Source organism: Hippopotamus amphibius, chromosome 10 (assembly GCF_030028045.1).
Source record: "Hippopotamus amphibius kiboko isolate mHipAmp2 chromosome 10, mHipAmp2.hap2, whole genome shotgun sequence".
In the NCBI taxonomy this organism is placed as follows: Eukaryota; Metazoa; Chordata; class Mammalia; order Artiodactyla; family Hippopotamidae; genus Hippopotamus; species Hippopotamus amphibius.
This window is the reverse complement of record NC_080195.1, coordinates 102,687,527-102,713,453: the sequence shown is the minus strand read 5'-3', so window position 1 is coordinate 102,713,453 and position 25,927 is coordinate 102,687,527. Positions and strand designations below refer to the sequence as shown.

Genomic DNA, 25,927 nt, shown 5'->3' with positions numbered 1-25,927 from the left:
GTGAATGTTAATGCAGAGCTAGCAAACATTTATATAGAACATTCCCCCACAAAGCTCAAAGGAAATTAAGCCAAAATGATCAAATACTGATGATTTCCCCAGGGAAGTGTCCTCATCCTTCTACAGAGAAATAGTCTCCAAACCTGCAGTGCTAAAACAGTCTCTCTTGCAACGTTTAAACGTGACAGTCAAAAGAAATCAAGAAAAGGAGCGGCGCTGGAAGCTGCCTCTTTCCCAGTTCTGCACGTGTAAATGGAAGCAATTAACAAGAGATTATCTCGGGTCTGAATAGGAAAGAAGCCACTTTAATCTTAGCGTACTGAAGGTTTCTCATTTCTCTCCTCTTCCTCCTCCTCCTCCTTTCCTTCATCTTTGCCAGAGTTAAAATAAGAGCTCTTCTATTCTCTGAAATATTGGCGTCCGGGATGGCGATTTTCCATCAAGTGATGGGAAGAGTCGTAGTTGACCATCTCTAGACCCCCTAACAGGTGCACGGGGGCATTACCAAGAAGGCTCCTCTGCCACTCACAGCCCACAGCAGAGGCTGCCTCTGCTCTGATCAGCAGGTTAAATTTTCTGTCTTCAGGATGCAATACTCAATAGACTTCGCAGCATCACAGCGCGAAGTTGAGGGAGAGGGAGAGTGTGCCTGTGTGCGTGCGTGTCTGAGTGTCTGGATAAGTGCTTTGGGGCGGGCAGTAAATAAAGGGTGGGGCCAGCGAGGGAGGAAGAAAGCAAGAATTGAGAAGCAAAAGCGTGTCTCCGGTCCCAGTTAACCTGCTGGAGCTCATCCTGCTTTCTCAGAGCCCTTGCACCAACTCACCCAGTACCCTCTCTCCTTCCTCCTTCGCCTTCTTTCCCCTTTTCCCCTCCTTGTCTCGTTGCACCCTCCCCCCCCCCCCCCCCCCCCCACTTTCTCATCTGACCAGAGGACGAATGAGGGAGACGTTCCAGCAAATTGGGGCAGCAACTTTCCTCAGCTGGTCTCTCGGTTCCGGGAGCAGTTGCGCGCTGCTTCTCCGCGGTCTGCGGCCCATGGAGGAGGAGGAGGAGGAGGAGCAGTGATGGGCTAGCGGCAGAAGCGAGGAGCCCCGAGCCAGCCCAGCATCGCCAGCCAGCTCCACGTTCCCACGCCAGTTCCCTCGATCTCTTTCCGGGGGGGGGAGCGCGCAGAGTGCAAACGCGGAGCATCCCAGGGAGGATGAGGCGGGGACCGGACCCGAGCGGGCTGCATCTCGAGGGCGTGCAGCAGCGGCTGGGTCTGGCATGAATTAAGAAGCTGGGAAGATGGAGCGCCGCACACTCCTCGCCCAGCCCAGGCTCTGGACCAGGGACACTAGCTGGGTACTTCTCTATTTCCTCTGCTACGTCCTCCCGCAGACCGCCCCGCAAGTGCTCAGGATCGGTGAGTGAACCGCGGGAGCGCTCCAGGCTGCCGGCTCGCAGCCGGCATGTGGTCGCTCCCCCGTGGCCAGCGCGGGCGCAGCGGGTCCTGGGCGAGGCTGTGCGCGTTGGCGCGGGGTCAGGAGCTGGGGGTAGTGGAGGTCAGTGCACACCGGAGGCTCCGGGAAAGGAGAAGCCGCGTCACAGCTTCCATCCTGGCGAGTGCCGGGCTTCCCCGCAAGGTACGGTTGGCGGGTTTTTTAATCCGGGCTCCATGAACGCGGGCAAGAGAGCGAGGGATCCAGCCTCGCCTGGACTGGCATCCTCCTCTGGGTGGAGGGTCGCGCGCGGCTGCAGCCAGTCGGTTTGGGCGAGGAGATGCGCTCTCCCCTGCGCCTCGGTGGGCATCTCGCTTTCCAGGTCTGCAGCCCCGGTCCTGGCAACCGGGGCTCTGGGTACTTGAGGTCATGCCCAGATCTCAGGAGTAGAATTTGGAGACCAGTAGGGATGAGGGGACTTCCCTGAGCCTGTTCGCCCCGATCCTCCAAGATTTCATCCTTAAGTTGAGTTCTTCCACAAGGAGTCTCCAAAGTCTGAAGTGTTCCACTGAGTGGGGCAGAGTTGGGATCTTCCTTCTGGCTGAGGGTTCAAGGAGTAGGGAGGACAGGCAAGTTAGCGCCTAAGAAGGCAGATAAGTTTTCCACTTGCTCCCCAATCTGCCCCGCCTGCCTGCCACTGAGCTTGATCTGGACCCGTCAAGGTAACTCCCTGGAAGACTCTGGACTTCCGTGGCGGGGGGGGGGGGGGGGGGGGGGGGTGGGGGGGGCGGGGGGATAAAAAGAGACTGGAAGACAGAATGTAGGAATCCTGGGGCTGCCTAAAGCAGGTGAAATGCAAGCACAATATCAGGGGGAGGGAGGGAACTTTGCTAGTGTGTGGATTCAGGTACCTAAACGCACAGCACCCATCACCGAGGTTTGGTCTATGGTGACACTAAGCAATTTCTGAGCAGCTTTGGGGGTTGAAAAAGCTCTTTGACTACTTTAATGTCTTCCCTTGCAAACTAAACTCAATTTCTATTCCTTTAGTCTCAGTTCATCCTTTTCCCCCAACCCACTGTGCTTCTTAAAGACCCAGTGAAAGAGGAGCCACAGGTGAAGTCTTGACACCACACTGGGCTCCCAGCTTCTCCAGTTTCTCACCTTAGGCACCAAGAGTGAAGTCCTCACCTCTGTGGGTTTCTAACTCATACCTTTTCCAGGAACTGACAGAGAGTGCAAGGAACAACCCAGGGCAGTCTTCAATGACGCCCCTAAGTGGCTGAAATATCTCAACAACTTTATTAATTCTGACTTACAATTAACGAACCTCTTTCCAAAGATTCAGAACCTAGTTCCTGTTACTGAATTTGCCCATTTAAAAGAAAAAAAAGTAGAAATTTACTACTTTGAAATGCATTTTCTCTAGGCACGTGGGATCTGATTTTCAAGGAAAGAAAAGATCTCAAATACTAACTTTTACTGGGAACATCTTCGTCTAGACTAAGCATGATGATAATTCACATCTTAGTGGATAATTTAGGCTGTTCATTTAAAAGGTCCCGAAGTATTCCTTTTACAAAAAATACCACTCCTAACTAAAATATTCTTCACCTTAGATATGTTCTAACCTTAAAATCCTTTTTTTCTTTTTTGGATGCAATCAACCCTACACACTCTGCTAACAAAATTCTTGTGAACCACACAAAGTAAACAATGAGTATATTACAGTTTAACTTAACTGGTGTTTTGCATATATTTTAGATATTTTTAAAGAGACAAATCTATACATACTAGAACAAGGTATGCCAGCAAACAGCTCTCCTTCTTGCACAATAAACCTGAGAAAGCATTTTCCTCCCCTACATCACCCAAATCTAAAGGAATCCCATGAGGGGTGGGAAAGGATGTTTTAAGACATATCTATTCACAGATCTGAGTATTTATCTAAACTCCAGGCAATCACACTTATCCATTTAAAAGTAGTTTTCAAAGTGAAAACAACCCAACATGATTCACTGACCTTAAAATATATGCTACACGATAATGAGATTTCCTTTTTCTAAATGGGAACCAAAATGCATAAAGTAAAATTGCAAGGGCTGGTGCTGTTTATGTGCAGTACAAACACCTTACTCCTTCCGGCTCTGAGTGACCTGTGCTTGGCATGAACACCACCCTATATATACCTAAGGACCATGCTTACTTTGAAATGGACATTTCAGCACCATGGAAACCAGCTTTAGCTCAGAGGAAACCTGCCTCTCTACAGTGAGTTTCTTATGTTAGTCAAGTCCAACAGTGAATATAAAATATCAAAGGAGTTGGGGGCTGAGAAGCTGTTTGTGTGTGTGTGTGTGCACGCACGCGTGTGCGTGTGTGAGGAAAGGAAAGAGAAGAATTGAAATTCATTATTTTTCATCTCTTATCTTTCCTTTCTCTTTCCAGCAAACCACTAACCATCCAATCAACCAATCAACCAACAAAAAGGGGCTCTTGATTATTAACTTGCATTAATATTACAAGTGTTCCAGTAACGTAAAATATCCCAAAGTAAAGTACAACATAATTGTCCAGCACTTTGCACTGTGCTTACATAGAGAAGGCACTTGAATCTTGAGTGAATTAATTACAGGTCTACTTTTCCTGCAAGAGTGTCGGCTTAAACTTCAGCCATTGAAATAAAAGTGAATGAAAGGTATAAAATTTGAGATGAAGTTCATGCATCCTTAGCATTAGAGAGGTCATTGAGTACACACATATGCATGGTTCTCCCACATTTTGTGGATGTCTGCTGAAAAGTTTACAATCACACCACAGCTTATAGTCATGAAGAGGGTTCTATAGGATGGAGGGGCCCTAAGCATACTGCTAATTACACTCCAAAGGTTTCCCAGCAGCCAGTCGGGAAGAGAAATATGGCTGGCTTCTGGGAATTCTCTAGAGGGTGCTGGGGTTATTCCTGTCTTTCTGTCTCATACCCCAGTGTATGTCTACAATCAGTCAATCTCACACACATATGCACACACACGCACACACACGCACATGCTTCACTTGGACATCTGTCCCACATGGTCAGACAATCTATAACCAATAGTTAGAGCTGAGTTTTTAGGTGACCTGAGTGGATGGCAGTGCACTGCCATTAGTGAAAAAGAAAAGAGGAAAACAATTCCATGTGCATATGCAATTTTTGAGACAGATGTATCCTATTTCTAATGCTAATAGAAACAAAGATAGATTTACGTAGCATATTTTTATGCATCATATCAACATACACAATCACAGAGGTGGTGGTTAAAGCATAGGATTAAGAGCTAAGTGATGGGTAGCCAGGCTTTATGACACGTGATTTGTTGTCAGAAAGCACAGGCTTGGGTTCCACCTCCATGACTCACTAGAAAGGTGTATTAGGGAGACATTCAATCTCACCAGGCATTTATTTTGCATCTGAAAAATCAAGTTAAAGCAGTGGCAACCTCACAATGTCATTGGTAAGAGTACAGAAAATAGACTGTGAAAGGGATTTAAGCAATCTATGGATTCATGAGTTGCACTATAATTATTTTGTTGTTTTGTTTTTACTTTTAAAAATTATTATCATTGAAATTTTCTTCCTGAACAGGTACTTAATAATTAATGCGGTATATTTTTATGACCTTTCATGTTTCTGAGTCCAGATCTCTTCATCTGTGAATTAGCAGTGATGATATCTGCCTTTCCTATTTCACAGGGGAGGACCAAAGAAATGAATTTTTATTTCCAAACAAACCACTAAATAAATATAATGTATTACTCTTATGTAATTAAATATAGCACACAAAGAGAAATACTGTGGAAATTTACATGAATAGCATGGAAATTTAAGTGGCAATATAATTGTTCAAATGTTTTTATCTCCTTAAGAGAGATCCAGATGTATTTTATTCCAATCATCAAGTTGGCTGTAGCACCATTTTTTAAATATTTAATCCTAAGTACCTCCAAAGTTCCAAGTAATGTTTACTACATTAAGTGTACAAAAGCTCACAACTTTATTCTTTAATCACTGAAGTCTTTTGTCATCTTATTATTCATTCTTCATTCAACAGACAAATATTTATCAAGTGCTTACTCCCCAACCGTGAGCCAGACACATGCAGGACATGCCACCGTGAACAAAATGGGCAAACACGTCTGTCCCCTTAATGCTTGTATTCTAGTGGCTTACAATCTATGTTACCACTGAATTTTTTTACTAGGCCTTCAATGCAGACACTTGTTATGTGTTAATGTCAAATTTTGGGTTGGCCAAAAAGTTCGTTCAGGTTTTTCCACACAATGTTATGTTTGGAAAGATTTCCATTCATCTTCTGCCGTTGAATGATTATGTCACTGGCATAGTCAACATGGAATAAGTTCAGGCCTTCAAATGCACAGAGGACAGACACAGTGGGCTCATGCTGCCAAACCTAGAGCAGAAATCCCTGCCTCTGTTTAGGAAGATCTATTTGATGTGAGGTAGATTCCACCCTCAGAGAGCATGTTGGTCTCAACATTAAGTTGAAAATTTCACTGACCTTGGAAGAAAAATCTGGGGGAGAAGCTAACTGATAGATGATGAAAAGGGAGAGTCTGGCTAATGTGAACATACTTCTGCAATGAGCAGATCTTTTGACTTATTATTTTATCTACGTAATTTACCTTTTTCTTTAATATTGATTTTACAGGTCTTATATTTATACTACAGAGACCTGACTTGCAGTACTTTTCTTATATGGTTTCTAATCTCTAATTTTCACTGAGAAGACTGTGACTTGGTGGCTTTACCTAAGTACAATTGCTAGTTAATAGAGATGCGACGTGGAGCTAGACATTCTGGTCTCAGGTTTCAAGCTCCTTGCATTAAATTAGGTTGTACTGTGGATGGGCTTGTATATGTAATTACATAACTGTTTAAACTAAACTGAAGTCAAATATCAGAGAAATTAACTGTTGCTTTTAGTTATTCAGAGGTAACTACATAAAGCAAAGTTAATGTGATTTATTTTTGAGTATATTTTAGACAATTAGCAAAGAGGAAAGTTGGTATTATCATTGGACTCTCCAGAATTTCTCTTTAAGAAGGGGTTAAGGAAGATCTAATCTAATCTAGTTGGAGGGGAAACCTTGTTACCTAACACCTAGCCAACACACTGTTTATAATCAGATTGTACACTTAATTGGAATGATTTTGAGGGAAGACAGATAGAGATGGTAGTGGTGGTGAGTTCCTATAGCCTCTTAATCCTGTTTTGTTGTTTCACAGATAATTATCCATGTAATATATAACATATTATCTATGTCCTAAAATTTCCCAGAAGTTATTTCAGCTCAGAGAAACAATCGTGGAGACTCCAGGTAGAAGGGGATTCACATCTTTCACTGCCTTTTTCTAATTGACTGACCTCAAGAAAATTACTAATGTGTGTGTGTGTGTGTGTTGTCAGTTAGCTATAGAAGGAGAAATAATAATAGCAAACTCATGGGTTTATTGCAAAGAAGAAATGTGATATGGTATGTAAAATGCATGGCCTATGTTAGGGTTAATGAAGTTACCTCCCAATCTTTTTTGGGTTAATGAACAGTGTAGGAGTTTTGTGCTGAAAATTAATTTATTTGTCTGGTCAAGTAAGTGTGGGGAAACGCTCTTCCTTAGAGATTCATGAGACAGCTTTGTATATTAAAATCTCTTTATAATTCTGCACAAAGAAATCTGTTTTGTTGTTGTTGTTTAATCTGGTATCTCCCACACTTTAATTATCAGAGGACCATTACTTACATCACAACTAGTAAAGTCCCACTAAACTCATGCTGCCCAGAACATACTTAAGGAAACACTGGACAATAAAACCATCGAAATGTCAATATATACGTCAAAACTCACATGGCCACATATCCTACTGCTTCTTCAGTCTCACCCAAATCCTGCCCACTCCCTACTTCAGAACTTTTTCACAAGGCTTTAAGAGTAGATTTAAATTGTTTAGATACCTATTGTTCTTTATTATAAAGAAAAGATTGTTAAAACCACATTACCTATTCTGAGGGTATATCATTTTCATTTTTATTAGCTTAAAAGGTAATATGGGGCCATTTTCTTGTTTTTGTTTTTACTAGACTTACTCTTTAACATTGTTTTACATGGAAAAAAATCATATTAGATTTATAATATATTTTCCAAGAATATAATTTGTAGTAAGTTAAAGTCCTATTTACACTTAAAGTTCAAAGTACTTATTTTTTAAATGTGTATCTGATTTTTTTCCATAATAAATTTTCATAGAGAAATGGAAACATTTAAATTAAAAACAATGTACACCAGCTGCTACGTGAACTAAATAAATTTCTCATCTTGATTGTCTGCTGAGATCAAGTTGTCATATCAAATTGGAAAAACGTAAACTCATTGCATCAACACTCCAATATTAGTAATTATAAGTCAATTGGAAAAAATGGCTTATTCTGGAGTGGAAAAAAGAAGTAAGGAGGTAAAAATACTCTATTTTGTATTTATACTACTTGTAAACTACTAAAATATAAAAATCTTTCCCCTGTGACTGGGGCAACATTTTACTCTCCTTTTGTTCCTATTCAAAATTTAGGGATTTTTAAAACATGTAACTTTGTATAATGTTATGTTAACACATTTATTAAATACAAGGTAAGGTTAATTACAAAGTGGACTTAAGAAACAATGACATTGACTAAATTAAGAGTTAACTCCTAGTAACTACAAATAAATCTCACAGAAATACCATACAACAGTAAAAACACTTTCTTTTAACTCTCTAAGTTATTTTGATATATTATTAGGTGCATTAGTTGACTAAATACTTTTGAAAGATTAGCCTATCTCACATCTTTGGATGAATTGCTAGTTTACTGCTATTCTGACTGGGGAAAGCAAAACAAAATAAAGTAAAATAAAATAAAATACAAAAGTCTATCAACACTAAATTGGGACTGAATAATATTTCAAAAGGGGCTCACCAATGCATATTTTATACTAGAATTTGTTTTTATTTAATAGAAACCCAATGATTGTTATTATTATAATCATTTATCAATTTGGAGACTGGCAGTACACTAACACTATTTTTCTTAAAACATGCAAAAAGGAATGTATTAAAATGCATTATTTATTACACTGAGCAAGTCCAGGATAATAGGCTACATTAGGGTAAAACATGTATTGTATTTGATTGATTAAAACTCAACCTGTAAATGGGTTAGTGTTCACATACTATAGTTTCCAGCTCTGTCAGCTGAGAAGGCCTGAAAACAAATGACATCCTAGTACCAGTGAACACCTCTGGGACCTAGGCATCTTTGTAGAAACGGACAATTGCAAGGCTAGAGAAAAAATATAAGAGATGATCCTAGAGCATCTTGTAATGCCAGAAAAACTAGTGGCCCAAAAAACCCCATTGATGGGAGTATGTTAAACTCACACAGGCACCAAGTACCGGGTTCCCAATGGCCAAAGCTGGAACGATTTAAGCAATAAAATTTTGAAAAGTAGTACTGGATAATAACCAAAGTATAAAATAAATATTCATGAGTTCACACTGAAGTAAATAAATGATTAAATAAATAAGTTGGGGAGGAGAGACATAGCTCTCACACAGAAGAACCCAATGATAAAGATCAGCCTCCCTAGGGGTAAATCTTATTGATAGTATTTACCTTTGATGTGATGGCATGCAAATGGCACTTTATCTGACTTTTCTCCCCAAAATCCAGATCCGCACTCTGATCATGAGAAAAATATCAGACCAATAGCACTAAAAAGACATTCTACAAAATACGTGGCTAATACTTGCTAACACTTTCAAGGTCAAAAATACGAAGTCTGAGAAACTGTCACAGCCAAGAGGAGCCTAAGGATTCATGGTAAATAAATGTAATGTGATGTTCTGAACGGGATCCTGGAAGAGAAAAAGGACACTAGGTAAAAATTAGGGATTTGAATAAAGATGGATACTACTTAATAACAGTGTATCAACACTGTCATTAATTTTTTTAGAATAAATTTATTTATTTATTTATTTATTTTATTGGCTGCATTCGGTCTTCGTTGCTATGCGGGCTTTTCTCTAGTTGCCACAAGTGGGGGCTATTCGTTGTGTTATGAGGGCTTTTCATTGTGGTGGCTTCTTGTTGCAGAGCACAGGCTCTAGGCATGCAGGCTTCAGTAGTTGTGGCTTGTGGGCTCTAGAGCACAGGCTCAGTATTTGTGGTGCACGGACTTAGTTGCTCTGTGGTATGTGGGATCTTTACGCGTGTTCCCTGCATTAGCAGGTGGATTCATAACCATTTTGGGCCATCAGGGAAGTCCCTGTCTCATTAATTTTAAATGCACCAAACTCATGTAAAGGTGTGAATAACAGGAGAAACTGGATATGGAGTATATGAGAACTCTCTGAACTACATTCTTAACTTGAATGTAAATCTAAAACTGCTCTAAAAAATAAATACATACAGTCTCTTTAAAAAAAACAACCCTCAACCTATATCAAGATCTCTTCTGCTGCTACTCTGCCTTCCTACTCTGTGTTACATAAAAGTCTATAACTAATTGCATCAGGAAAAATAGAACTATTGTCAATTCCATAAAATGTGCTATATAGTTTTCTAGACTATCATTAAAATAAACACAACAACATATAGTGTCAGAAAAAATCATTAAAGAAATAAACTTTATATAAAAATTGCTATTGATAAAATGTGATGGTTGTATATCTTCTTGAGAATTCTGTAATGAGTTTGTAGAAAATCAGACATTAGCTGTTTCCATCCATTAGCATCTAGGTTTTCAACAATTCTTTGCCTTTTGTACTTAATTAAACATAATTTAACTTTGAATATTGACTCAAGAATTGTAACGTGCTCTGCTAGAGGCATTAAGTACTGATGTCTTTGAATGAATGCTCATAGCAAACCATTTGCACGATTCCTTTTCTTAGCAAAATTGTCTAAATATGCCTTTAAAAAAAATCAATACTTAATTCCCAGGGCCAATAGAGTACTTTATAATTTAAATTGGGGAAAGGATGGTAAAAATCAAGTGTTTTTCTTTTTTCATTCTGAGGATTCAATTACAAATTTTAAGGTTTTCTTTTCTTTTTAAAATTTAAATTTCTAAAATATTGGATTGTATACTTAGGCAAACCATAAAGAGAAGTTGCATTCTGATGACCTGCCTATGTTTACATTGTGTAAGTTGTTATTGTACTTTGTATCCTATACATGGGTTGTCAGATAGAGCTATCTTTCAAGTGTAAAGGCAATATTTATTTGTCTTTGGAATTCTGGGCAGTGTGTGTTTCTTTTATTTCAGGATATATTTGAACTCTAAGGATGTTTCTACACATGCCCACTGAATTGGCAAAAGCCTTTATAAATGATTGTGAGTCATCTAAACGATCAACAGGAGGGAATGGTTAAGAAAAGAATTAAACTCAAGAAAGAAGGATGTATTAAATATAAACCTTATGATGAAATGTATGTATTAGAATGAAAAATGCTTAGGAAGTAGTATATGATTTTACATACCTTGAATTGGGAATGTATACAATTCATCCTTGCTTATAGGTAAGAACTAAAAGAGTTAATGTGGAAAGAGGAAGCCCATTTGTTTTGTTAATATGGTGGAATTACAGGTGAATTTTTTTCTTTCATTTAGATTCCTCTTACTCTTCTTTGCCCAATTTAAAAATTATTGGTTAAAGTCACCATTCTGTACTTTCTAGGTTATTCTAGCAGTCATTTGCATGCAGTTTGGCAGAGTGAGATGTGCACTGAAATGAGAATACTTTCAGCTCTGGTGATTCTCAGCTTGGCCATGTCACATGACCTTTTAGTAAATCCATTTCCTTGTTTGTCTGAGGCAGCTGGTGGTGAACAGGTACATGGGTGCAACAGCTAACACCTCCTGGTCCTCAATTCCCTCTACAGTGTTGGTTCTGCTTTCTTGTCATTGGTTTGAACTGAGAAACTACATGAAGATGTGCACCACCATTATACTTAGTATTTATAGCCACAGCACCACGTGCGTGGAAGTGGAACTTTGTTCCTTTCCCTGAAATTAAACTTGACTAGGCACACAAGCCCCTATTTCCACCAGGACCACATCAAGATCCTCGCTTTTAATTTAAAATGTAGATATTTAGAGATGTCCTTTCTTCCTTCTCCCTACAGAGATCAAAGACCCCTGTCCTTCCTCCAAGACATCCTCTGAGGTGCAGCTGGTCCTGTCTGACCCCTGGTATTGACTCTATGGCATCTGCTGCCCACAACCCCAACTGAAGAGCCCACCTTGGCTCACTTTCACCCTTTGAGACCCAGCACATTCTCTGTCTGGTTTCTCAAGTGGGCTGTTTACTCAGCACCTCATCAAGGAGGAATCCATGATTCACACAGCGGCAATCAGCATCATTACCGTCAAGCCCTGACTATTATCTCAGACCCTTTCTGTTCAAGCACACGATGCCTCCATCTCCATTCTCCTTCATGCACCTTGAGCAGCAGAGTGTATAGACTGTACTCCCAGAGTACACAATTGCACATGGCCACAGGCCCTCCGCAAATCCCAGGAGGTCTACTGACCTCCTATCTCAACTCTAGGTTTCCAAACTGCAAGGAAGGGAAACAGAGCTGGCGTCTTACTGTCACACATTTATCTGAACTCTGAGGTTCAGGCTTTAAACACTACGGTGGTATTTAAAGCAAAGTTTTAAAAATTAAGACAACAATGACAGAAGCAACAATAAAAACAAAATTTTTACACGCCAGTTTTCTGGATTTTGCAAGAAAAAGTCTAGGTTTTTAAGATCACTCTCTCTCTAATTACTATAGGGTACAAATTATGTCATAATTGTATAATTATTATATATCAGATGTATTATATACACACATACACATATTACATACATTATTATACACATTACTATGTATATTTCTTATATATTATATATGTTCCTATATAAATGCCTATACATATATATAAATATTCCAATTTATGTTTTTCTCTGTGCTTTACTTATTCTACCCAGAAAAAAACCACATATGAAGCTATTATTGCATTTCAAAATAACTAGGAAAGAACAATGGGGATAAACATGCTGTCTGTGACTGGTGGTGGTGGGAGGCAGAGAGAAAGGTAGAGAAGAGGGCATAGGGATCACACAAATGTTCTCAGGCCACAAGGGCTTTTGAAACATCTGTTCAGTGACCTATGAGAATATCCCTGTTGGTCAGATTGAACATCAAGGTTCACACGACATCACCTAGGGCCCAAACAACATGATAGTGTTAATATTGTTGCTAGATATGTGGATCCTTTGTCAGAAAAGAGTCAGTATTAAGCTACGAAATAAATATCTTAAGGAAAAATAATAGCTTACTAGAAAATATCCCAAAATGTTATAAATAATTATTTATAGCTAGTTTAATATATGCAGCATACTCTTCCAGGACTTCTATAGGCCAAAAGGTAAAGAGAGAGGTCAGACCCAGAAGTTCCTTTGAACAAGCTATAGAAGGCATATAAATATAAAAAGATTTTTCATGTGAGATATATACAAATAAAAATATCATATAAACACATATATAAATAAATTAAAAATAACAGTACTCAAGACCAGGCAGGGACTTCAAAGATCTTAACAACCAACTTTCTCATTTGATAGATGAGAACACTGAGACCCCAAAATGAAACCAATGTAGATGCTAGGTAGCTGAGCCACAATTCTGAACCTGCATCTCAATGTTATTTTATTGCAACTTTGTTTTCTCATATAACTCATTTGATATTTGTTAAAAATCTATATGTGAATGAATGAGGTGTTGTAACTAACCAGTAACATACATAGAAGTTCCAAAATACAGAAATCACAGAACTATCAGTGCAGTTTCTTTAAATACGGATGCTCTATAGAGAAGTTATGTTTTGAAGTGTGTCTCAAAGGAGAGGGTAGACATGGGAAATGGAGGTGAAGTACAGTCCAGGTGGTGATAACTACTGAAAGATTAAAATCCAGAGGAATTCTGACATGTAGGGAAAATATCAATAGAGAAATTTTAACAAAAAGGTGTTAAACTGGACATATCTTTAGATTTTTTTTTTTTTTTCCAATTTTGTGTGACCTAGTCATTTCTGGGCAACTCATCTTACAGTTACTTGAGTTGAAGAAATGTTTTCATATCTGCTAAGGCTCTTACAAAAAAACTAAAAAGAGCAATTACAAACGAGTGGGCTCTAGCATAAAAGTTTAGAATAACTAGCATGTACTAACATTATTGTTTGTTACCTTAGTTTAATTCAAGTGAGTGTTAGCGTTTCGTCAGGTTAAATGCATGGGCATACAAGAAGACTGTTAAGGTAATATCTATTGCTCACTTTTTGAGAATGTTATCAAAAGTCAGAAAGGCAGGCTACAGTGTGGAACCTTGAGATTCCATCTTCCCACCTCTATAGCAGATATAGGAAAGTCAGGTGGAATGAGTAATTAATGTCATGCTTAGAAAAAACAAAATCGGTAAGCAATTCCTGGAGAGAATACTAAAATAAATTTGCTCTACTATTCCTGAGGTCCAGACTACCTTTTGTTTCATATGAAGTAATCTATCAAATTGACTTCTGGCTTCTGAGAGTAACATTTGACCTTTTCTTTTCCCTTCAGAGGAAGAAGTTCTAATTTATGTTTTTTTCACATTACCCATTGTTTGCTTATTCATTGATTCATTCTTATATTTATAACTTGTCATAAAATTTGTTCAAAGGCTTACAGAAATACATATATTATATTATAACCTGATACAAATACAATAATGAAGATGGAGATAAAGGTGAAATAAGATAAAGCAGGGGCAATGTCCTTGAGAAGAGGCCAAAAGTGGACCAAAATGTTTTATCTGAACTTTCTTGCAGCAGCGGTGAGAAGGGAAACAGGACAAATCACAAAGTTCAGAGACTGTAGTAGCTTAGACAAATTACAGGGTTTTACATTAAAGCATGAAAGAAATGTATCCTATGATCTCAATAAAGGGAAATGATGTGATGTTGTAGATACCATTCTTATGACGCAATAGTGATTCATTCATTTGTTTCTTAAAAGCTGCTCAATATAACTCCATGACCAGATACCAAACAATAATAAAAATAATTCTACAAAACATCTTGGAATGGAAATTTCAAGTAGATTGGTTTGATCGAAGACTAAAATTTATAATATCTAGGGAAATGGATAGACTGTGTATCACTTAATATTATTCATCATTATTGAGCCTTGAATCTGAGGTTTATTGGAAGGTGAGCCAATGGAAAGTTAAATGGGTAAGAGATTGTAACAAAGTATGTATTTCTGGTGAAAGGTGGACCATAATCGTCAGAAGGTAGGGATGAGGCCCTTCTATGAAATTAAGAAAACTAAACAAGATACCCCCTTGAATAGAAGACCACCTCACTTCTGGTAGATGAAACGCCTGGAAGCAGGGCAAAGTTTTGTTTGGAAAACCCTTCTGAGTTTAATCACATTAAATGTCCAAATGGCTGATATGCATTTGTCTGCACTAGAGAACAAGTTTGCAAATATCATCAAATATTGATCAGAGCCATGAAAAAGTAGGAATAAAGAGGAAAAAATAAATCTCTTTGAGACATCACATTTAAATATGTTTTTCAGGTTAATGGGAACTGTACACACGCTGACCTCTTATAGGGGGTCTTCTATAAGCCAATAATATATTCAGTATAATCTGTCTACCATGATGATTTGGGTTTCAGAGCAGTTGATCTTTAAGCCCCCCCTTTTTCTTTCTCACAGCAATCGTAGAATAAACCTTGTCTCATGAGGTCAGTGCTTCATGACTATATATATGCCTACCGTTCCGAAAATAACCTGCTAATTTTTGTACTATCTTGTTTTCTTAGATTTTGTGTTTTATATTTGCTTATCTGTGCTATTTGTTGTTTTTGTTTTTAATTAGAATCTGCTTGGTACATCTTGCTCAGGAATAAAGGGTTCATCTTTCCTTTCCTCTCTAAACCTTTCAAATACTCCTTTGTAATTCCAATCATCTTTTCCTAGAAAAGCCTATTTCATGGAATAGGACCATTGCTTCTATAAGGGCGAAAAGGAGCAATTACAAATTTTGGTTTTCAGTCTGTGTCCTGAAAGTCAAATTTCTCCAGATTTCTTTAGATTCCCTATTCTGAAACACTACAATGTTTTTCAGATTTAAAAACAAGCAAACAAAACCTGAAACATGATGTGTTTTTGGTTTCAGGTTTTGATCTTTCTCTGCAGATCCTGAAGAACAACTTTAAATTTTGTAGAATTTCTTGTCCTTTTTTTCTGGGAGAAAGGAAACACTCATTAAAACCTCATGATATGTTTTATTTCTAAACGCATGCTGCGATACTTTGAACTGAAAAATAATTTGATAAAACTAGAGGTCCCCACCACATCTGTGAAATGACAAGGTGAGCTACAAATTGAGTTAATGATAGCTTCCTTCTATTTCATGTGTTTATCATTGCAAAAGTTTTATTTTTTACAATCATTATCTAGTTTCCTCTCTATCAAACATTAATGTGAAGCAGTACATACAAAATTATATAGAAGTAGAATTTCCCCATTATAGCTGTCTGAGAAAAGCTAGAAATGGCATTTCCACTGAAAAGTAATATGCAGAATGGAGGAGGGGAAAAAAAGTCTTCAGGGCCTTTGAAAGAGAAAAAATGTTACACTATAAATCAATTCATGACCATTGAAATCAGCATTGTATTTCATGAATCTATAGGCAGTATAAGTCACACTCAAAAGGAACTGCTGTAAAATTACTTGTGGAAATACCCATTCACACGTACAAATAAACAAACCCAAATGGCACAGAATCATATAAATTAGGAACACAGAAGTCCAGTAAAGCTGCCAAAATGCGATCACTTTCTGGCTAGTGTACATTTGAGAAAACCATTTTATATCCTGTAGTCTGGTCTTATGTACCAAACCCTAACATTTAAGATTCTTCTTGCTAAAAAAAAAATCTGCAATCCTCTCTATGTATTATCCCCAAAAGCTGCTCAAGAAGGAAGCAGCTGCTAACATAGGGAGATCAACTAGATGCTTGGTGATGACCTGGGGCCGGGGGGGGGGGGGGGGGGGGGGGGGGGGGAGGGAGGAATAGGGAGGAGAGGAGGGGGCTCACAAGGGAGGGGATATGGGGATATATGTGTAAATACAGCCGATTCACTTTGTTGTACAGCTGGAAACTGTGCAACATTGTAAAACAATTATACTCCAATAGAGATCTGAGGAGAAAAAAAGAAGAAAGTGATATATTTAGGGGCATGCAAATGCAGGACCCAAGAATTGCAATTAAGTGAAAAAGGAGTGAGGAATATGACAGCAAAGGTAATGGGATTCCTCCTAGGTGTTTTTTTTTTTAAACAAAGAGCTGTTTCCACCTATTTTTTAAAGGATAATTTAAGTAAAGGTAATTTTTAACATGGAAGCAAGAAGAAAATTGTTTTAAAAGGGAAGAAAATGAAAACAAGTATATTTGGGTTGCTCTTAATATACATTGTGGATGTTTTCTCTAAGATGGCTTTCCCTGAGATTCACAGGATCCCTACAACACTGTTAAAGTAGAACCATTTCTGTAGCATGAAAACCTAAGTGCACATTAAATATTCAAGGATATGAAGAACATTAGAAAGATATGCATTTGTAAGATAATAACTGTGAAGTCAGTGTTAATCATAGAAATTAGTTTTCCACAATGTGTTGAAGAAATAAACAAATATATAAAAAACTTGTTTCAAAATTGAAACGTTAGTGGTTTTATCAATTCATCCTAAAATTTAAATATTATTTGTTGGACACAAATCGTATATATGATGTACATGTTTATATAACGTATCTTTATTGTTACTCCAAAGTAAAAGATAGTTATTCCTAATATAACCATTTTGTCGATGTGAGATTGAGGCCAGATTTCATGCATAAAGTCAAGTCAATGGAGAAACAGTTTTGTATTTAACTCAGCAAGGGAAGATAACTTTTGCGACTACAATGTCCAATTTGTTGCCCACATAGTTTACATTTGTATAATTGTTAACACTTCCTTCATCTGCTTTTATGTACAGAACAATAGTATCACCCAGCAGGACTATTTTTTAGTGTGTCGTCAAAAGAAAAGGTAAATCCACTCATTTTCAAAATCAGTCCTAGCTTACCTTAGGAAAATAAGCATCTGGTACCTAAAGGAACACAAGAATCATGTTGTGAGTAGTAGTTTTTAATTTAAAATACTCAGTTTACTACAACTAGATTTCTCTTAGAACTTTGCCTAATTCTATTTTGCAAGTTTTTCATGTACATTAATTTGCATAACTGTATTGAAGTGAGCTTCTGTGCTGAGAAACCAAACCAAATTCAAACATCTTAATTAAAAGCATAGGGAACCTAAGTGAAATTTTAGATATTAGAAGTCTGACCTATGCTGGCCTATTATTTCTTGATTTATTTGACTTATAAAGACTCAATTTCTACTTGAAAACCCCTAGGGAGTGATTACAGATTAAGATATTTTTGAATCCGTAAAATAAAACCATTAAGAATGGCAGCAATTTGAATCCATAAGGCTCTTAGTGGGTCATGCATGAGGACTAACATGCCAACCATTTCTTTTGATTGTGAAGTGTATTGGAAAAAGTTTATGCTAGTATTTCAACAGCACTTTTCCATTACATGGATATATTCATTTGAATCTGTCAGGTTTTTCCTCTACAACAGTGATATTCAACTGAGTATGATTTTTGTTCTCCAGGGGACATTTGACAATGTCTGAGATATTTTTTGTTTGTTTCCACTTGAGGATAGGGGAGCTGCTCCTGGCATTTAGTGGGTAGAGGTCAGGAACTTCACTAAACCTCCTACAATGCACGGGATAGCTCCCCACAACAAACACTAACCAGCCCAGAATATCAACCGTACTGAGTTGAGCAGCTCTAAAATGGAGCTTTGAACACAAATCTAATATAGGCTTACTGTAGATGCTTTGGAAATCTTATTCCAGAAAAAAATAAAATAAGATAAAATCACACATTCTCAGGTGGGATAGACAGAGGTGATATACCACGTAATGTTTTGCCATGAATTAGGCACATAGCTCTTGATAAAGCTTCCCTTGCCCAGCATCTATGGTACCTCTTCTGAGAACATGCCCATCTGAAACACAGACACTGCAGCCAGTTACCAAACTGTCTATAAGAATTCCACCTCACTCAATAACTCTCCAAGGCAGACCGCTAGGTAAAGACATTAATAACCACAGCAGACTATCAGTCTTTATGGAGCTTACAGTGTAGAAAAGGCATATGGACACGAATGAGATGATCACACAAATAAATATTTAATTGTAAACTGAAACAAAATTATGAAGGAGAGGGTCATGGCTTATGAGCTCATTAAATGGGAGAAACTGACAAGGTTTAAGAAGGTCCAGGAAACTTTCCCCAGGGTGAAGAAAATGTTGAGCTTAAATCTGTAAGAAAAGTGCTAATTGACAAGGAAAAAAGGGAGAGGATTCCAAGCAGGTGGACAGCATAAGTGGAAGTCCAAAGTTGGAAAGCAGTCTGTCTTTCCTAACAAGTTAGCTCTTTTACTAATACTTTTTGTTTGGCTGAGTGTTGCAATAATACCTTTCTAGTAACACTTTCTAGGTAGTGGGAAAAATAAAGCTATTTCTTAGGTTAAATTTGCAATGCATAACCAGTTATGTAACCAATAACTATCTCCCTCCAAAGATAAAATTTAAATCTTCTCTTTGATAGCATAAAGAAATGAAGTAGAATGTTCTGATCATCCCCAGAGGGACTGTGAACAAAGGAACAGAGTAGGGAATTTCTGCTCCATCAGAAAATTTAAGAGAAATATTTCTCTTTGCCTAAATCTTTGTTAACTCTCATCTTATTCTGCCTCTGGGAGAATACTCTCATCTCTATGATATTTTTATCCCATTCTCCACCTCCATCTTTGGTCAAAGAACCCAAGGAATCAAAGAATGTCAGATCCAAGAAGGGTTCACATTTTTATTTTTTTACAAATTAAGCAAACCGAGGCACAGAGAGATCCTCACTATTTCATAACTATTGTCAAAATAAGTACTGCCCTGAAGCACATTGGTCTTGCTAAAGGATAACACTTTTACCACACTGAACCTTTTCAAAATACTATGTAGGTTTACACACCTTATGTTTTGTAAGAGTACAGAAGCCATTTAGGAATATGATTTAAGAATAAGTCAAGTGGGAGTTTGTTAAATTTAATCTACTCAGTGAACTTGGATAGACAGCAAGCTCTGTGTTCTGGGAAACTTTTGATTCTCCTAAAATTGCTCAAAGTGCTGCCTTTACTCAGTGAAGAATTAAAACAGAGGGCCCAAAATATATATCCACTATTCCCAAGCTCAAGAAGGCTTAGCACATCCTGAATGTGTTGTCTAGGTGGATAGTTACAGAATACTCTGAGAGTTACCCCTGCTTTACAGATTGCTGTACTATTTCTTGAAGAAAGCCTGGAATACATCCTCTGTGTGCCTACACACTAATCTCCCGAGACCAATGTAGTCACATTGATCTTGGAAGACCAGGTCTCCAATAGGAGACCATCTTCTCCAATGGCTATAATGGATATTTTCTATTTGCCCCTCCAGATCCATTGTCTATCATTCTCTCATCTTTTGGCCTTTAAGAGTTGTATCAAAAGCTTCTCGTACCTTCTGGCTTACTGTTGCTTTTGGCCAATGGAAAATACCATCAGATTGAAACAAAGGAACAGAATGTGGTTTAATTTTTGTCTCCTTGACCCCCTCGCTGCTGGTTCTTTGTGAATTGTCAGTGCCTGAGTTCCTCTCCCACAGGTCTTAGCTCATTTTGGGTGTCTCCCTCCTAAAGGTCTAAACATCTCAGTGTTCCATCCATTTGCCCCTTCGGTCTTAGGGTTGGTAGGTTGATCATGACCTACAGATCTTAATAAACCTGGGAGTTACCTTACTATTCCATACCTTTCTCTTAGCCTACCACATGTTTATAAAGAGCACCTTCACTAAACACTTCCATATGCCATATGCAATTGGGCTGAAACATCCCTTGATAGGACAATGAAACCATAAGGATAAAACAAAGGTGCCACTGAATATGTATATCAGACATTTTCTATTTATACACAACCATTCCAACTAGGTTTCCTTAAAATGTCATTTTAATAATATGATATATGCATTGTTTCTTGACATTTATTTGCTTATTTTCAGTCAGTTACCAGGACAGGTGCACTTTAATGAATATATTTGATAAGTAAATATTGACACCTCTCCATTGCATGACTATGTGCTATGAAGGATGTGACTTAGTTTTTACCTTCAAAGGCTTTCAACTTAAATAGAAGAAATATAACATATATTTGTGAATATGAAGTCATAGAAATGGCTGATTATTAATATTGTATACAACTAAATCTCAGCTCCACATCTCACTATGTATGGGAAGTTGGGCTAATTGTATGGCTTCTCTTTGTTTCAATTTTCTTTGTAAAATTGAATTGATTGTGTCTACTTCCCTGGACTTTTGAGATTATCTGATTTCATCTGTGAAAAGTGATTAGCACAGTGTCAGGGACAAGGTTAATGCTTAAAAAAAGTTAACTGTCATTGTCCCCATGACTTCATTTGCACATAATTATTTGTGGTTTGTAAAGAAATTTGTATCTTTTTATCTTCTTGGTGTCTTAGTTCAGGCTGCTATAACAAGATACCATAGACTGGGTAGCTTAAACAACCAAAATTTATTATGCACAGTTTGGAGGCTAAAAGGTCCAAGATCAAGGTACCAGCAGAGTCAGTGTTTAGTGAGAGCCCACTTTCTGGTTTTCAGATGGCTGTCTTCTTGTATCCTCCCGTGAGGTAGAGACAGAGCTCTAGTCTCTTCCTTCTCTTATAAAGCCATTAATGCCACCATGGTGACTCCACCCCCCTGATTTCATCTAAATCTAATTATCTCCCAAAGGCCCCACCTCCAAGTCACATTGGGGCTAAGGGCTTCAACATATGAAATTTGGAAGGTCATAAACATTCAGTCCACAACACTTAGTGGCTCGAGGTGGTAGCTACTGTCAACCATTGTGCTCATTTTTGAGATAAGAAAGCCTTAAGAGAGAATAAATGATATAGTACTGCGTTTCACATAGTTACTGGTAAGACAAGATTGCCAACTTTTTTGGGCAGGTTGTATCTTATAACAGACTATATTCCTCAAAAACAGTCACGAAACACATGTAACATGCTGTAAATTTTCAGAAAGTTATTCACTTAAAGGGTTAAAGTATGAATTTCTGATGCTTAGAAAAAAATACACACACATACATGCACATTGACTTGACTCCATTAAATCAACCTTGTGGCAACAAGTTTATAGAAAATCCTTGCTATATCCAATAAAATTATGCCTAAAAATGTGAATGTATATCAGGAAAGATATGGTTCATTTGAACTAGATATTAAATTCATGTCAGAGTGATTCCATTTGTTATTTACCTTAAGTTCATTCTTTTTATTTTTGATAACCTAAAGAAAGAGGTTCTCCACAGCTCAGAAATGTGAATTCCATTTTATTATAGAAGGTGTTTCATTTTCACAAAACCTAATTTAAAGGAGAAAGTTGTGAAGCCATTTAGAAATAAAGTAAATTTGAATAAGAAGGTTTAATCTGAGCTGTTTGGAAGTTCTATCACCCAAGGGAAAGATGCTGCTTATATCATCAGTCGAGAAGATTTTGAGTTGTGAATTATTTTCTTATTTTACTCCCTGTATCACTCATATGTTCAGGAAACACATGCTGCACTTCTCTTCTGTGGCAAGAACAGGCTGCTCTATATAGATTCTTAGAGAGGGATGTTGACTTTAGCCAGAGAAAGTTCAGGAAGACACTAATCCACCCAAAGAACTATGTAAACAGAATAAGTCATCATATCTTTATAAACTGAAAAGAAGAAAGTTTTATTTGGATCAACATGAGAAATCTGTAATAGATAAAAGACCTGAATTCAAATAATTAAATACTTTCATTTTCTATATTCATAAGATATAAAAATCTCTACACCATAAGGTTGTTATAACTGAAATAATATACTGATTAAGTTTTTATAAAGTTTTTCCCACTATCAATTAGTTTCTAATTTCAATAAATTTTGTGACTGAAAGTATTTCTATAATTTCTTCCATCATATGGATGAGAGTTTCTTTAAAATCATATCAGCAATTTCATTATTTCTTGACTTAAGTCTGCCTCTTGTTTTCCCTAACATCCCATTTCTGTTGGGTTGTGTACTATTTAGATTTCCACTTAAAACGTTAAAAAGACAAGAATATTTTTAATATTTCTATATATATATTTGAAACATCTTCTAGTGATTTTCAGTTGCCTCCAGCCAAGGTTTTATCATTTGCTTTTGTCTTGTCTTATATCATCATCTCAGTCCCTCCTGCTTTTACTTCTATGTTTTATTGTCTGTAATCAAATGTTTACTCTTTCAACACCACACCACTCTCAGTATTTTCAATAGATGAAATCTGAATATTTATGTATAGTAAAACTTTTATAGCAGTTAAAATCTGATTTTGTGTTTAACTTTATGGAGTTTCGTTATATATTTAAATTTACCTGAGAGAAATCCAGGCTATATTTCAAAACTAGTATACAGTAAAAATTTAATTGTCTAATGCAATGAAAATATGGCAGGACCAGAGTACTTTTATATTCTCAGCCAGTGAATAGTTAATTCCTCTGGTTTTTACATTCCCTTATGTTTTGAAGGCCTTTCATGGATCTGTTTAGCTTACAGTGTCCAGACACTGAGCAGGATCCTGGGGCCACCCTGGTAAAACGGTAGATGTAATTCCTGCCTGCAAGGACACTGATGGGTGAGACCATGTAGAAGTAAACACAGAGCATAAATACAAAGACTTAAATGTTATCAAAGAAACAAAGGAAATTCATAGAGACTGGACAAGTCAGTTATTGGGGTAGAGACACTGATGTAGATATTACACAACCAAGGGGTTGCAACTTAAGCTGCCACTCTGTGGGAGATCAAGAGCCGAATGTAGAGGACAAGGAAGGAACATTCTGCACAAGGGGACCAGCATGTGCAGAGAAAAGCTCCTGGCATGTTTGGACAGCTGGAGAAAGGCCAGTGTGGCAGGGGAGAGGCTGAGGTCAGTAAGGACCTGCTCATGCTACACCTACCTCCTCAGTCAGGGTCCTCTGACAGTCTGTGTGCCTCTGCAGGTCCACGAAGACTTTCCAGGCTACATCAATGGATGAAAGGGAATCTGTTTGTAGGTTCTCCAGGTCTGCATTTACTCTTTCCTGAAACTGACACCACTGAGACTGTACCTGTGCTCTTGCTAGTTCTCTTTTCCCACCTTCTCTATAATTGCCCTTTTCCCATTTAGAGAGAGAAAGCAGACCTGCCACAAATCTTGAATCATACCTTGGTGCAGTGCCCCAGGGCATAAGTCAATACAGTGCTTCTGAGGAAGAACCCTGAAGAGCAAAGCAAAAAAGACCAAAAGCAGTTTTGCTTCCTTTTAGCCACTGAAATATTCCTAACAACATAAATATTCTCTCTCTCTCTCTCTCTAATCTATCATCTGTCTATCTATCTGTCTATCATCTATCTTGTATCTATCCATCCATCTATTCATTAGTCCATCTTTATTTTAGAGTTAGAATTCAGAAGCAATCTCTTAGTTCAGGAGACGTATTAAGGTGTATATGTGTGTGTTTATGTGTGAGCGTGTGTGTGTGTATGTTTTAAATAAACCATACCTTGTTAATAGAAATTAATTCTGTTTTGGCAGCTTGGTTCAACAGCAATAACTAGCTTTAAAAATTAGTGGTATAGCAGATTTGTTCCCAAAAGTAAAACAAAAAGTCTGCAGTTCCAATGATTTAATGAAAATACATAAAGCACATATTCAAGATACAATACATCAGAAATTACATGTTTTGAGACCATGTAACTTACATTGAACATTTCAAATACTGACTTAAAATACTTGGGGGTAGGTCCTAGTGTTTCTAAATTATTTTAGAGGTAAGTCAGAAAAAAATGAAGATCATTGTCTTCGGTAATGACTTGGACGTGGGTTTTATTCTCAGTTTAATCGGAAGCAGTAGAAGAGTTTTAGACGGAAGGAATGTTAATGTGACAATGCTTTGCACATAGTGGGCTTACAGAAAATCATTGTGGTATTGGAGTATGTTATTTCCCATGCTTGCTTTTCTAACACCTGAGTAAAAATAAAAGCACAGCATAAATCACCATTATTTTTAAAATGTCAGTGGAGCAGAGATCGACATCTCGTCGTCCCGAACACCAGAATAAAATGGCAGCAGAAAGAGTAAATACTGATGTGCAAACCTGACCAGTGAGTTAGATGTGTTTAGTCATTCATTTTTCTCATATCCAGTCACAGAACCTAGTAGCTCATCAAATTGAGATGAACACATGTTTTATGGTTGGTCTGCTTTGCGATATTCTGGGTTTTGTGGGAAAAAAATGGCAAAAGCATTAATCAGGACATTCTTTCCTACTCACAGAGAAAATTCTGTCTTCAGTTTTGAAGTGTTCAGGTGTGTAGACAAAAACATGCCAAATGATATAATAAAAACAAAAAGTGTAAAACCTTAATTAGCCTGAATATAACAAGAAAACGTCAGATGCATGTTTGGAGGTAAACACAAAAACATCATTATTTTCTCTGGAAAAAGTTGATATTGTGATGTATAATGCCAGCTTATTTTTGTAGAATTTATGCACACACACACACACACACACATTTTGTGTTATCAGTAAACCAATATCTGTGGATATGTCTTACCCTGCCTCTACTATGCCACTGCCTGCAATTATGTCTGTGTATTTTACAAGGCTGCAAACAAGGAAAACTGGGCTTACATATATTAAACCCAGTGATATTGCGGGCTTGAAATCTTAATTGACTTTGGCTTTCTTATTGTGAAGTGCAAACAGGGCTCTTGCAAGTGATTCAGTCACAATAAGATGAATTACTATCAAGATAACTGTTTGTTCCCTTGTCTCCACGCAGGTACTGCCTGTATTCTATTGCTTTTATTAAATAGCCTCTTTTCTTATAGATTCTTTCCCCCCACCCCTTTCTCAATGTTTTTGAATAGAAGTTTAGGGGATCTTAGCCTCTGTTCTTAAAACAAATGTGAGGGTATTAATAGACTGTTAGATGTATTACCTGATGCACTAATTTAGATTATTAAATTTTCTTATTTATCTATTTCTCTATATCTATATCTATATAGAGATGTTTACAGAAACAAACTTTTTCTGGCTCTCACTTTGAGTTCTTAATGGTAAACATAGCAAGTTATCACTTTCTTA

General features: G+C 37.5%; 1 protein-coding gene across 8 annotated transcripts in view; it reads left to right on the top strand.

Moving 5' to 3' along the window:
• The first annotated feature begins 974 nt into the window (after positions 1–974).
• The window catches only part of GRIK1 (glutamate ionotropic receptor kainate type subunit 1), a 399,708-nt gene continuing 374,755 nt past the window's right edge, over positions 975–25,927 (top strand). For 7 of the 8 annotated variants that reach the window (XM_057696847.1, XM_057696845.1, XM_057696840.1 and 4 more), the window contains exon 1: positions 1,288–1,405. In XM_057696847.1, the coding sequence (XP_057552830.1) occupies positions 1,288–1,405 (118 nt within the window). Of the gene's footprint in view, positions 1,406–25,927 lie in introns of all 8 variants that reach the window. The other variant, XM_057696841.1, reaches the window with a different exon arrangement.